This window comes from Lampris incognitus, chromosome 19 (assembly GCF_029633865.1).
Source record: "Lampris incognitus isolate fLamInc1 chromosome 19, fLamInc1.hap2, whole genome shotgun sequence".
NCBI classification, from domain to species: Eukaryota; Metazoa; Chordata; class Actinopteri; order Lampriformes; family Lampridae; genus Lampris; species Lampris incognitus.
Genome location: NC_079229.1, coordinates 25,550,968 through 25,566,292, shown reverse-complemented (window position 1 = coordinate 25,566,292; position 15,325 = coordinate 25,550,968). Strand labels below are relative to the sequence as shown.

Here is a 15,325-nt window from a genome sequence, read left to right as displayed (position 1 = left end):
GCGTGGTAGGATCACGCTATTCCCCCCAGATCCCCCTCCCCCCCGAACAGGCGCCCCGAACGACCAGAGGAGGCGTTAGTGCAGCGACCAGGACACATACCCACATCCGGCTTCCCACCTGCAGACACGGCCAATTGTGTCTGTAGGGACGCCTGACCAAGCCGGAGGTAACACAGGGATTCGTACCAGCGATCCACATGTTGGTAAGCAACGGAATAGACTGCTACGTTAACCGGACACCCTGGGAACAGACTCTTTAATCATATACAGAGTGCTGAGGTTGTAACTTACCCTCTTCCTTCTTCTCTGTAGTTATCCAGACCCTCGTCGAAGGACTTGGACCTCTCAGATTTGGCACCAGAATCTGACTCAGTAATTGTGAGGCGAAGAGAATCTATTAAGTAAGGGTTCAAAAGCGTCGTTATGTGCAATAAAAACAGAAAAATGCAAACTAGCCAATTATTCCAAATAGCAACAAATGAGCATCAGCCTAAATTGCAAGCCAGTTACCTTGGTCATGTGACAGCTGGCGTCGAATGAGAGGGGAAGGTGAGGTGGGGCTAGGTGGGATGGTGGTGATTACTGGCGTTCCAGATATCACAGCAGAGGCAAGAATGTGTGTGCTGTCGTGGTCGATGCTGGGACTGGACGGTTCATCTGGCAGTGAAAACAAAGTAGAATCGGCTTTTTACCAAATTATGGTACACTACGGTACAAAGTTACTGCAGGTGATGAGCGTGGAGGGCAATAAGGTGCACACTGACTAACATGGCTGAAGACAAAACCCGCCCAAGCTATCTCATCTTGGATAAACACACACCAAGGGCTATTCAGACAGCGATAAAACTGCTATCGCAACCAAATTGAAGCCAGATAAAGACGTAGTCAGGGAGTCGATAGCGTTCCCATGCAGGTAAACGATAAAAGGCATACACAGCTCGCCTCTTTCAAAAAACACACACAGATGAGCATGCAAAAACGGAGACACACAAACACGCAAAGGAGAAGGAGCTAACATTACATGATTCACAGACAAGAATGTGTCACTACCTGTTATCATGCAACAACAGTGACACAGCAGCCCTGACAACAAATGAGGCAATAAGTGCAGTGCACAAATCCCTGAAATGGCAGCCAGCCACATCTTTTACTAACCATAACCGTATCTCCTACTATATATGGTGACTAATCCAGGCTCTCTCTAGTGGGTTCATTCACTCCTATTTCTTAATGAGGGGCGGGTCAGGATAGACACATTGTGCCATGTATTTAAAATCAAATGTAGGAATAACAACACTATGCCCCACATCACATTTTATTTTACGCCAAATTGGCTCAGGGTTAAGTCTATTGTACAGTTTGGATTATGTTAGACAAAACGATTACACTTTTGCAGCCCATGTTCTACCTGAGACAGGATGTGAACTTATCTGTGTATTGTTGTACGACACAGTAATTACCCACAGCTTTGTGATGCAAGGCAAGTACGTATCAAGTGTTGAGCAACCAAGGGTGGTAGATCAGAACCCAAAGATTAATTTCCCAGTTTTTTTTTAATTCAAATAATTGTTCAAGTTGTTCACAGCTTGACTGTTATCTTTGCCATTTTCTCCTGAGAAATGCATAGTTCACTGTTATTGAACTTGACAAATATCCCACATTGCATTAATGTGAAAGGAAAAAAACAAAAAACAAAAGAAAGAACAAATGAACCTGAGAAACTCGAACTGATAAAATTCCTGAGTGCCCGAGTGCTGAGGCAAAACCGTTCCAACAGCACAACTTAATATAAAACATCTGATCTGTTTCTGAAGTTCACAAATTGCACTCCCCCACATACCCGAACCCCATCCAGTCACTCATGACAAAACTCACAGATCGCTCCCAGGACACAGTCCGCTTGAGCCAGGTAGATGCTGCCCATTTTATATAATCATTTGTTTGTATTTGGTGAAAAATGTGTCTGGGGGGGAAATGGTGGCAACGAGTGACATCTGACACATACGGTTGCAGTTCATCTTTTTCAGGGCTCTTGGTTTCAGGTGTCAAGAATGAGCAACGCTAACGAGAACACACAAACGGCAATCACAGAAAGTTGAATCAGTTTGTCTGGACACAACGTTTACTAGGAGAAATATCTCATCACTCATCCAAGTGACCTGTTCAGTCTAAACCGACTGCAGGTATCCCCACCCTTATAGACAATAAAATGATCGGTTTCATATGCAAATCACCGTGACCATTAACTAGAGTTACAATGGCCATGTGTACTATTCACAGAGGGTTGGGGAATAGTTGCAATCACATCATTGTAAGATGGTGACAGATGTGCTCTTAAGCCCCCCCCTCGGTTCAGGGATGGTCGTTCCCTCTTCACATAGATGGCCTCTTTGACTCCCTGTTCAAACCAGCGTTCTTCCTTATCAAGGATGTGCACATCCTCATCCTTGATAGAGTGGCCACTGGCCTGTAGATGGGTGTAGACTGTGGAGTCCTGGCCTGATGAACTCTTCTGCTCTTCTGTATTGTGCCATCCTCTTGGCCAGCGTCTGTTTGGTTTCCCCGATGTACAAGTCACAGCAATCCTCCCGGCAGCGTACACTACATTGCTCCGTTTGTGCCGGGGGACCCGATCCTTGGGGTGGACCAACTTCTGGCTCAGCGTGTTTTGGGGTTTGAAAGCAAATGAGAAGAGGTGTTGGGAAAATACCCATCTCAACTGTTCTGACAATCCTGTCACATACTGAATCACCACTAGTTTACGCTTAGACAGCGGTTGCCCTTCCCCTCTCTTCAATCGGCTGGTGCACTGTTTGTGCATTATCCTGGCTTATAAGGGTGGGGATACCTGCAGTCATTTGAGACTGAAGAGGTCATTTAGATGAGTGATGAAACGCGTCTCCCAATAAACACGTCTCCCCAGATGAACTGATTCAACTTTCTGCGATTTCCTTACCTGGATTACTGAGCATGCATCAAGACACAAAGAACAATGCATCTATTTGTTCGCCACGAAGTGGCCGCATTACTTCCTCACTTAAGTTGAGACCAAACATTTTTAATTTGAGGCAGCTTTTCGCCACTATGACAAATGATGGGATACAACATAATATACACCAATCAGCCAAAATATTAAAACCACCTCAGGCCCCTGCCACCAAGGAATACCGTTATCATGAAGGGTCGTACTTGGTGTGCAACATTGTTAAGGTAGGTTTCGCAGCAGAACATTGCCCAGAGCATCACACTGCCAGCTTGCCTTCTGCCCGTCGTGCATCCTGGTGCCATCACTTCTCCAGGTAAACGATGCACATGCGCCTGGCCGTCGACATGATGTAAAAGAAAACGTGATTCTTTAGACCAGGCCACCTTGTTCCATTGCTTCATGGTTCAGTTCGGACGCTCATGTGTCCATTGAAGGCGCTTTCGATGGGCACTCTTAATCTGATCTATTTTAGTGCTCCAACGTCCAGGGCAGTTGAAGTGACACTCTGACCGGTCTGCGGCTACGCAAGCTATGATGCACTGTGTGCTCTGAAACCTGTCTATCATAACCAGCATGAATTTTTTTCAGCGGTTTGAACTACAATAGCTCTTCTGTGGGACCAGATCAGACCTAGCCTTCGCTCCCCACATGCATCAATGGGCCTCTGGTGCCCATGGCCGCGTCGACGGGTCACCGGTTGTCCTTCCTTGGACCACTTTTGGTAGGTACTGACCACTGCATACCGGGAACACCCCACAAGACCTGCCATTTTGGAGCTGCTCTGACCCAGTCATCTAGCCATCACACCTTGGCCCATGTCGTTGTCACTCAGATCCTTACACTTGCCCATATTTCCTGCTTCCAACGCATCAACTTCAAGAACTGACTGTTCACTTGCTGCCTAATATATCCCACCCCTTAATAGGTGCCACTGTAACGAGATAATCAATGTTATTCACTTCACCTATCTGGTTTTAATATTTTGGCTGATTAGTGTAGATTGCACTGCTAGTGTGACAGTGTAGATTGTTGAAATACAATAAAGCTGCTGATCTAAATACAAACATTTTCAATCTGAAAGTGGAAGAAAGAGTGAGTGTACATAGAGCTATAAAAAGGGTAGAGAAAGATGATCTGATTAACCCCTGTTGGGTTTCAGCACAGCAGGAAACCCAAGAGTAACTCTTATCGGTGGCTGATGAGTCATCTACAAGGATGAGGTGGGCGATTGACAAGTCAAGTTCAAGCTTGTCGAATAAGGTCTACACAAACGAGACACGAAGAAGACAAATTAGAGCCTAGCTAAGGCTGTGCTTGAATAGTAACCTCCAATTTACTCAAGAAAAAAAAACAACAGTAAATCTAGAGCGCCATTCCTTTCTGACACCACAGACAGACTATGAAAGCAACTTCTTCAGCACATCTTCCTTTACATTTGCATGCAGCTAAATTGTGAGAAAGTGACATTCTACACATACTGCATCATTATGAGTTAGGCGCCCTTCGCCCTTTCTTGAGCAAAATATTTGGCAGGAACATTATGTAGAGCAGTAGTGTGACTTTTTTGCACCGCTCCATCAAATTAATCAGGGCTGAATGGAAATGCTCTATTTTTTTCTTTGTTATGTCACGGTCCACTTGGGGAGAGAAGATGCTTTTAGGTTTCCCTTGCAAAACAACACTGGAGGATACGTGAGGCATTTTCAGTGGCGGGGGGAGAGAACGAGCATGTAAGCACATGGACTGGTGAATGTGTGTGGTGTGCGTGTGTGTGTGTACGTGTATTTTGTCACAGTCGCCTGAAGTACAGTATCACATTGCCCCAACATTCTTCGCCCATCATGATGTCATCTTGAGAAGTCTGGCCAACACTGACAGTTCCCTTCATATAATCCATCCATCCATCCATTATCCAAACCGCTTATCCTGCTCTCAGAGTCGTGGGGATGCTGGAGCCTATCCCAGCAGTCATTGGGCAGCAGGCAGAGAGACATCCTGGACAGGCCGCCAGTCCATCACAGCCCCCCCCCACACACACACACACCTAGGGACAATTTAGTACAGCTGATTCGCCTGACCTACATGTATTTGGACTGTGGGGGGAAACTGGAGCACCCGGAGGAAACCCACGCAGACACGGGGAGAACGTGTAAACGCCACACAGAGGACGACCCGGGACAACCCCCAAGGTTGGACTACCCCGGGGCTCAAACCCAGGACCTTCTTGCAGTGAGGCGACCACGCTAACCACTGTGCCACCGTGCCGCCACCCCACTGTCGTAAGTTTCCATAATGTCGAACTTAAGTGTCCCCAAAGTCATGCCACATTCACGAATGATATAATCCTCATTTATCAAACACATAATTAGGTGATGATGAAGCGTATTATGACATAAACATACGAGTAACTGAAATGGGTTTCATGGCCTGGGAAATGCACTTTGACCGGTGAGACACTAACTGAAGCAATTCTCTGAATGCGAGCCAACACTTACCAGCAACGTATTTGTTTTTTTACTGCACTTAAGTTTCCTAATTAAAGATGACATCACAGTAAATTCTACAGTACTTACTCGTGCAGGATAACACTGTGGAATTAGCAGACAATGGATTGGCTAATAGTCAGTCAAGAAGGGCAACAATAGCTCCTATGTTTAAAATACCACCTGAGGAGACTGCAGGAAGTTGATGACTGTATTGTAAAGGTTATACACAGTAAATAAACAAGGATCCATGTGCTGGTGTCTACATTATGTAGTCTTGTGACATGATAACCATATGTTTGATTTTCCCCAACTTAAGGCCAGTACCACTGATTCCAGCTTGAAAAAGCTGGATGTAGAAAAGGACTTTTAGATATAGATCAACATGCACACACGCACACAAAATCAATTTCCCTCTCAGTTGCACTTCCCTTCTGTCTTTTTCTCATGTGAGGAAGAAGGGTATTGGGCATAAAAATCCCCACAAGCAGAACATTACACAACTGTGTCACAAACCTATGTCAAACCATTTAGATATGGTGTGATCAACTAAATATTCAACCACAGGATTGTGTAAATTTGACACGTAAAATTAATTCTGTGCCTTAACAGCAACCCAGTTGTCAGGTATATTACACAGACACATTATCTTGGTCACACACAACACATGCTGTGACTTTTCCCCCGCAGGAAACCCCTGTCTCCTTGTTACTGCAAGAGTAACAGGACAGAGAAAACAGGCAAGAGGAGGTGGAGGAAAACAAGAATCCGGTGCAGTGTCATGTCTTACCTATAAAAGGGATGGAGTCCAGAGAATCATCCAAATTGTTGGAGCCAGAGGCTTGGCGTGTGTCTCCCAGCCTCCTTGTGTAAACATCCCGGTGAGTGTCATTAGACAGTCGACACACTCCACCCTCTGAAGAGCCCGTCTTTACCAACAATGGTGACTTGGAGTGAGCCTGGGGTCTTTTGTCATCATTTACAGCCTGTATGTAGGATGGGTGGCGAATAGGAGGGGGTCCGGAGTTTTTGTCCCTCCTTAGAACCACTACTGTGGCGTCAGGACCCTCCAGACCCTCCATCAGCCCACCATCGGTCCGTACAGGGGCACTGGCAGGACTGGCTGTGGAGTTGTCTTTGGCCTTGGGCCTAAGGTTCACAGCTCCATTAGCGGTAGAGGCGCTTAAAGGAGAGGAGCCTGTGCTGCTTTGTCTCTGAACAGGGAGTTTGGAGGAGGCACCAGAACAGGAAGAGGACCTGACTGCCAGTCCCGACTCCTGCCTAATTTCCATCTTCAGGCTATCCGCCCGCCCTCTGAGCTGCAGGTGCTGCAAGGGTGAGGAGAAGCCAAGATGGTTGCCCATGATGACAGCTCTTTGGTCTTTGAGTTGGTCTGTGGTGTTAGAGGAAGATGAGGCAGGTAATGGGTCTGAGTTTGAATTTTTGACAGGCAGTCGTGATGGCCTACAAATGAGACTGTCTGTCCTGGAAGATAAAAGAAAATCAGGCGTACCTTTAGTAAAGAGTGGGGCAGCAGGGGGTGAGTGAGAATATCCAACCCCTCGCCCTTCTGCCTCCTGCTCAGCCAGAGTCCTGTGAGGTTGGGGCAGAGCTCTGATGCCTGATCCCAGCCTGCTGGCTCTGGCCTCTTCTCCTCGGCACAGTAGCAACCTGTCCTCCATCTCAGACCGGTTGTAGGCTGCCCTGTCCCCAGAAACAAGGCCCCCTGGTTCACCCGGCTGCCGTCCCAAGTAGTCACAGGACCGTGCCCGGGGTTTGGCAACCCCCGTGGGGGCTGTGGAGGGCAATGTGTCCTGGGAAGCACTCCGAGGCCAATTCCTGTTTGGTACCGTCCTCTCTGCTGCGCAGCCCAGCCTTTCCTGCGAGGCACTGCGCAAGGGTGTTGCCACTGGGGGGCTCTGGCAACCCAAAACTACCCCTCGGTCATGGGAACTGCTCCTCCGTCTGACCTGGGAGCCCAATCCTCTTTGACTAACGCTAGGGGGAGAGACTGCGACTTGCTGTGAGTAGGCAGAGTTGCCGTTGGCAGCAGCCCGCAGGCTATCCAGCCGCTCCTGGATTGTGCGGCAGCCATAGTTGTGCAGCCGCTTGGCGTCAATGTAATCCTTGTAGGTGGTGTAGGTCCGCCAGTCAATGTTCTGGTGAGGGGAAGTGGAGGGGGCTGTGGGGGAGGGAGAGTAGTGGTTGTTGTTGGGCGAGGCAGCAGGGGAGAAGGTGTCAGGCGATATGGGAGTCAGGGGGGCACGTACGGATGGGGATAAGGTGTCAGAGCAGATCTGGTCAGGTCTGGAGCTGGAGGCAGGTGAGTAGACTGGCGGTTCTGCAGGACGAGATGGCGTGTACTGCAGCTGTGCCCCGCCTGGAGGTACTGAGGGTATGAGGGGTCTGGGTCTGGCTGAGCCTGGGTCAGCTGAGGGAACGTACCGCTTTTCTTCTGTCCTATGGCTGGGTCCAGCCCAAGCCGCACGGGACCCCCTGTCCACTGGGTCAGGGGACACCACCACTGTTCTCACACTCTCATTACACACACACACAGCTGTCTGGGTCTTTGAAGCCTGCTGGGGTGGGGGAGAGGGGGGGACCGGGATCTCCACACGGTACCCCATGTCTATGGCACCCCCACGTCTGCTCTGAGCTGAACCTTGGTGGGGCTCACTGGCCGGGGCGGGCTCTGAAGCCTGGGCCATGCCCACAGCTTTAGCCTCTATCCGTGGGTAGCATATGGGAGGGGGCTCTGGGATGTTCCGGGCATTTCCGCTGTATGCCTCATTTCCTTTGAGGTATGCATCTTGGGAATAGGCCTGCAAGAGATTATAGGACATTATGTCACTTCAACTGCCCTGGACGTTGGAGCACTAAAATAGATCAGATTAAAGCACCCAATTCAACCTGATACAAGGTACAGTAAAAGGATTTTCACAAATGACATGTATGGACTAAGGAACTGGGAGTACTAGAGCACTTAATCAAAAACACACTAGGGCAGAATTCTAACATAAAAAAGCTGCACATTCATTTCCAAACAGGCTAGGCTAGGTATTACTGCGTGTCTACACTTAAGCAACCAGATGTTCAAAAGACATTCATTTTCTAAGACCACAGGGAAATCAGGCCATGTTGAATGTAATCTTGTTGTGTCGTTTGTCAGCTTGGAAAAGCTGGTAGCCTGTCACAACCCACGCGGCTGACCATTTTCTTGTGTGGCCTCATATCCCACCTATGATTGTGACACCTGCCTTTACAGCTAGCTATTACATAACTGAATTTAGTCATCAAATGGAAGTACAGGGTGGTGGTTGCTTTTTCTCTGAAGGCAAATAAAAATGTCTAATCTGCTGGCGTGTCATTTACTGAGGAAAAGCCTCTGTGCAAGATGATGACGTTATCGGGAAGATAAACACATTATCAGCGAATTCCTCAACAGAGCTTCAAGTGGAAGATAAACGACAAGGTATAACTGTCTCAATAAATAAAATAATAGAACAGGAAAAGAAGAGAGAAATCTATACTGTACAGCTCCCAAATCAAAATTAACCCCATTCCCCAACTGAAATTTTCATATGACTCGACCTTAAAGAATAAATGGACGGACAAAGCAAATAAATGACACAGAAGATGACGGGAGGGGCAAAGGCAAAGCGGTAAGTCAGGAAAGGGGAAGACTACTGGTATCGCAATAAAGCTGTGAGACCTGAGATGAGGATTAGGTTGGCAAAAGCTTACCCACCTTTGGCCCTGGAAAAAGGCCCCCGAGGCATGAGGGGAGGGTGAACAGGGGGCGTGTCTGTCTGCGGTTGGCAGCTAGTGCTACCTCTGTCAGCATGGCTCCCCTGTCACGCTATGGGGGCCAAGACGCTCTCCTTCAGTCCTCAATAGAAAAACACTTAAATCCCTGCCGGTAATGACCTCACTCACTCTAGAGTGAAGGACTGACGCTGGCTAACACAGCAAATCGTGGCCACAGACCAATAGAAAAAAGCTTCCCAGAAGTCTCCTCGTCCCGTATCGAATAGACCTGAATTCCTCATCTTTGCAGTCCGGAGCTCTTGAGAGAAATGCGAGGGAGAGCAGTCCTGATGGACTTTAATCGATAGCACTCAACCGGAGGTGTCGGGTTACGTTTGCACTAACAGCGGCTGTAAGCCTGCTGTTCTGTCCCTCCCTCTTCATTTGCATGTCACATGCAGAAATTAAATGTCTCTTAGACATCAAACAGCTTCCCGGATATTGAAACAAAACCATATTCTATAATTCCATTGACGCAGAAAAGTTTTGTTTTTGTTTTTGTGTGTACATACTCCTGGGGGTCAAACTATCAGTATCAGAAACCGTGCATATGGCTGGGTACAGAAAGCGAGCTATGATAAGTGAGGAAACTGTATACTGGGGGCTTGACAGCTTCAGCATGTAGGAGTAGCTGTAATGGCGATGCAATGATGCAATACCTAAAAGGCTCTGACAACTATCTGGTGGAAAACGAGACAAGAAAAATTCAACAGGGAAAGTGAGTGGTTAAAAATGGAGAAGTTGCAAGTTTCCCGCCTTACCAGAGCAGTGATATCCCTGGAAAACTGTAGTCCACAGGTTAGAGAAGGGCAAGCAGAGGAGGAGAAAAAGAAAGACAAAGGAGAATAGAAGTAAAAAAAAGTTGAGTATAGAGAAACGAGAGGCAGAGTGCAGGCAGCGAAGCTCAGCCTGCTAACTTCTGTCACGGTGAGCGCGATCTAAAAATACATCCTGCTGTGTGAATGCTGGGGCAGAGGCATCGCAGTCACAAGGCAAGAGGAGAAGGAGGCGGTAGAAGAAGAGGGGATGGCGATCTGACAGAGAACGTGACCATCAGCAGCGTCACCACCCACCTGATGTCCATCTAAGACCTGAATGCATCCCTGCCTGAGTCTCCCCGCTGTCGTTCGCCTGCTTGGAGTGCTCTCGTCCCACTCTGCTGCTGCCTCAGTACATTAACATGCAGCAGAGTATTGCCCTTCTCCTCTCTCTCTCTCTCTCTCTCTCTCTCTCTCTCTCTCTCTCACATACTCAGAATTTTTCCCCTTTTGGTGTCTCTTTCACCTGCTCACTGTCACACCTCCCCCATCCTCCTCAACAAGTTCTCTTGTATTGAAATATCCCTTTCTACAGCCACTCCTACCTCTGTCTTCCCTCCTCTTTCTCTTATCCTCTCTCAGTCCCCAGCTCATCTGTTGTCTTGTTCACTTTTGGGCTAATGGATGAGCACACTTGCCTGATTTGCATCTCTCTCTCTCTCTCCCTCCCTCCCGGTAAATAGCATGCTGACTGAGGTTGGTCAGCTGACTGCAGCTGTTCTCCCTCTGGGAGCAAGTGGCGCACGCGCGTGCACACACACACACACACACACACACTTCCCTGTGCATGTGGACATGGCGCTGCATGTCCTCCATCCATCAGCATTCAAACATACATTTACTAAATCATCTCATGCTGGACTGTGCAGTGATAAGACCATGCCATAGGAGCTGCATGTGATCAGTCTACAGTGTTTTACCATGAGACACACAGCGCCACGTCCTCTTCTTCCCTTAACACACCACAGGTACCAACACATACTGTGTGTGTGAAAATGATCGACCATGGCATCAAAACAGCATGTCTGTGTCTATCGACTACATTGGGAATGGGTAAACATCGATTCAGACAACGTGAGTGGAATAACACTTCTGAAGCAGAGAGTTCACGCATCTTACTGGAGTGTGTGTGTAGTGATAAACAAAATCACAAATCAAAGATATAACTATGCCAGCTGTTGTCTTAACCCATGTTCACTTATTTTCAATTTGAAAACAGCCAGTCTCTAAAGGGGGGGGGGGAATCTCAGCCAGCAAATAAAACCATCTTGTTGGGGAGTAAGAACAAATTATTTCTGTAACAGCCTTTGGCTTTGTGAGCGCTCAGACAGCCTTCCAAAATGCCAAAAGCAAGTTTCTGTGGTTTTTAGCATGCTGTGGTCTAGCTAACTAGGTATGTGAGGAATTTAGCATGACAGTGGGGTCTGACTCAGTGCTCTGCCTCTGGAGCAGATTTCTGAGCATGATGAGTGGCGTGTGGTGCCTGGTTTAAGGTGGCCTGGTGCTGCGTTATCGTCTGTGAGGCCCTGGACCCTGACCGACAGCGTGGGTCGGTTGTTCACATCGGTGAACTAAACAGAGTGACTGACGGGCGGAACAGAGTGGAACCCCGGCAGGACGCCCATCACACAAGTAGCGCTGTATTGTATGAAGTTTCTGCTTCATACTCACTTGATTTTTGTGTTCTGATCGATTTTTGTTTTCCACTTTTAAGCTTTTGTTTTTAAAATCTTGACCCGCACAATTCTGTTTGTATTCTATAGCTGTGCACTACTGCTGCGTTTTAAGCACCATGCTGCTAAATGAACGACGCTAGCTGACTTTTTGCCACCATACGGCTGCTTTTCCTAATCGTTGGTTCCATTCAAATATGTTCACGCTCCTTCATTCCCCGTCTTAACCACAAGACTTAACATTCACCCACTCAGCTGAGCTGAAGAGGTGGGTGTCTGACTGCGAGGAGGAATGTGCGCTCTGGGTATTCCTCACAAGGAGCAACATGAGAATATGTTGGACATAAAACAACTGTATCTTTTCAATCAGTAATTACTCAAGCGGAGTTCAAACGGAGTGGAGGTACATTGCTCAGACATAAATAATAAGGAGGTTTTAATTAGCTTATGCGCTGTGCACTGAAAAAAAACCCCCATCTTTATATAATTAATGTTTCTTCATGCCTCTTAGATGTGTTATTAATTTTCCTTAATTAAAAAAAAATTAGAAAAAATATGTTGGCGCGACCGCAGTGTGTACTGACTGATGCTTACCAACTGTAAAATGTCTTCATCCTTTGGCATCACACAGAGCTCCAGAGACGCGTCACTGGTGGAAGCAAGAGTGTTGCAGTGTATTGGAAGGAAAGAGGCAGAAATAAAGACAAGAAGAAAGAAAAAAGGTCACAACACAGTTAAAAAGTGACAATCAAATTAACACAAGAAGACTGACCCACTTGCTCAACTATGGTGACGATTAGGAATTACTGAGCAGAGACGGAATAAATTCAAACAGGCAATCATAGGTAATCCGAGACTCCAGCTGACAACCTCTGGCTGCCAAGCACAATAGCTATCAGCAAGTCAAAGAAGTTTCAACTACGACTAACGCTGAAGGGATCCACACCTGTTCTGAATCAAGGCTATGACCTGGGAATAGGTCTTCCCAATGATGCTTTCTCCATTCACTTTCACTATCCGGTCCCCTGGGGAAAAACAGACAAAGAAAATATAACAGTAGGTTTCAGGTAAAATCAGCCCAAATAATATGATGCGTAATTCCACAAAATAAAACAAAAACAGCAGCTGTAGTACAGTCATTAGCTGAAGAGAACATTCTGGAGTCAAGTCCATTTTTTATCTCCCCTGACCAGGGAAATAACTCTGGGGTATCTCCTGCTAGCGTGCAGATGGATCTGTGTCCAGATCATAGAAGAGTAGTAATACCATTGAGGCCGGCTGCCAGATGCATGTTTACATGCAAGGTCCCACTGGGGCCCGTCTCCATTCAAGTTTTTTCAGAAGATCACGGAGCCATCTTATAGAGAGACGGGCAAGGAAAACTCACAGGATAAACCGGATAATTGTTGGGAAAATGGTGTCCTCCCATGTCCCAAGAGAAGGACTGAAGAGATAAAAGGAGGGAGGGGAAAGCTTAGAGGGCGTGTGTTGTCCACTTAGCATTTCCTGCTATACGTTCTGCTAACCTGACAGTAGTACTGACAGCCCGGCACAAGGAGCTGGAAATCTCGCAGAGGTTTTCGTTAACGCTGTCGTCTTGCAAAACGAACCTTTCCTCACATTTCAGGGGGAAATGATTAATTTGCTCAACTAACAAAAAGAAATTCTGACCTGTTCATTCTTTTATTGCTGGTTGAAATAAGAAATGATTCACAGAGAGGACAAAGACAACAAGATATTAAGTGGAAAGAAATTGGATATCATCTCATTCGGCCACTCACACAGGAGTCAGCTGCTATTTTGCAACTCCTATGTTTGTTTTGTCTGGCATCTTACAAGGGAAGTGGAATAACCCACAGGGATTTTTGAAATCCTGGCATCAAACAGTATTTTCAGGTCAAGGGTGAGACATTCATAGTTAGTCATAAGATTTACTGGTTATCAGCCCGAGTGTAGCTGGAACGAGCTCAGTAGAAATGGTGTGTGTGCCTGTGTGAGCCTGTGTGGGTACCTGTGCAGAGTCCAGCTCCGTGGGCGGGGCCTCCCTCCTTCACTTGCTTGACGAAGATGGTGTCCATTGGCTCCAGGCGGTTTCGCTGTCTCCCTGGCAACCACAGAGAACATGCACACAGACAATTGGTCACACACACACACACGTGGGAGGAGTAACCCAAGAATAAGAACTAGGCCATACTTAAACTGCTGAGGAAGAGAGCTTCTGATGTAGATATGCTGTCGCTCGATAACACAAACTGCACCATGCAGACAAATAGTCTCATAATTTGGTCTGCTCAGTATTTAAAGAGGCACCAGCAGAGGAAGGCTGCAAGAAATTGATAATTGACTTTAAAATGTCATTAAAAGTATCTCACATGAGATAGGACTCTTGACTACATGTTTGAGATAATAGTTAAGATTGTGGAGAGGATGCGCCTTCCCAGCAGTAGTTTGTGGTGCTAAACCAAAGTCATATAGCTCCAACATTAATTGAATACCCAAAGGTGAAAAGGTAGCACACAGAGATCATCAGGACAAGGTCAACTTATCTCAATCTCACCAATTTATTCTGGCCATGTCAACTAACATGCTAACGTGTCAGGCTAGTGGTCTTCATCTGAGGACGGAGGAAAATGGAAGTCATGTCATTTGTGAGATTAACAATTAGATTAACAATGAGGACATGGGAGGTGTTTGGCTTAAAAGGGTCACATGGTAATTAACTCCCTAAGGTCCCATCTATCCATCCATTATCCAAACCGCTTATCCTGCTCTCAGGGTCGCAGGGATCCTGGAGCCTATCCCAGCAGTTATTGGGCGGCAGGCGGGGAGACACCCTGGACAGACCATCACTCACTCACTCACTCACTCACTCACTCACTCACTCACTCACTCACTCACTCACTCACACAAACACACACAAACTCTCGCAAATCTATACTTGTGGGGCTCCCTCATTGACTACATTCATTTCCTAGCCCTTAACCCTAACTTTAACCACACAAACTACATGCCTAACCCTAACCTAACCCTAATTCTAACCTTAACCCTAAAACCAAGTCCTAACCCTAAAATAGACCCTTTTACTTGTAAGGTAGGTGGTTTCTGGTTTTTCTATCCTAATGGGGACATTTGGTCCCCATTAGGATAGAAAAACATGGTGTACACACACACACACACACACACACACACATTAAATTCTAGGGACAATTTAGTATGGCTGATTCACCTGATCTACATGTCTTTGGACTGTGGGAGGAAACCAGAGCACCCGGAGGAAACCCACACAGACACTGGGAGAACATGCAGAATCCACACAGAGGATGACCCGGGACGACCCCCAAGGTTGGACAACCCCGGAGCTCGACCCAGGACCTTCTTGCTGTGAGGCGACCACGCTAACCACTGCACCACCATGCCGCCCCTCCCTCAGGTCCCATATACATCTTTTCTTGGCAATATGGCAATGACTAAAAACAGGTGAAATGGCAAATACCATACAATTTAACAGCTCTAACTGAGGTTACAGGTTCTGTGATACACAGTCTATGTTTCCATATT

At 46.9% G+C, this 15,325-nt stretch overlaps 1 protein-coding gene across 2 annotated transcripts in view; it reads right to left on the bottom strand.

Annotated features, from left to right (window-relative positions):
• LOC130129790 (rho GTPase-activating protein 21-like) overlaps positions 1-15,325 on the bottom strand; it is a 107,484-nt gene that overhangs the window by 14,797 nt on the left and 77,362 nt on the right. For both annotated transcript variants that reach the window (XM_056299441.1, XM_056299440.1), the window contains 6 exons: positions 13,779-13,871; positions 12,714-12,792; positions 12,362-12,416; positions 6,260-8,291; positions 511-657; positions 292-394 (listed from right to left, as the gene is read on the bottom strand). In XM_056299441.1, the coding sequence (XP_056155416.1) occupies positions 292-394; positions 511-657; positions 6,260-8,291; positions 12,362-12,416; positions 12,714-12,792; positions 13,779-13,871 (2,509 nt within the window). The remainder of the gene's footprint in view (positions 1-291; positions 395-510; positions 658-6,259; positions 8,292-12,361; positions 12,417-12,713; positions 12,793-13,778; positions 13,872-15,325) is intronic.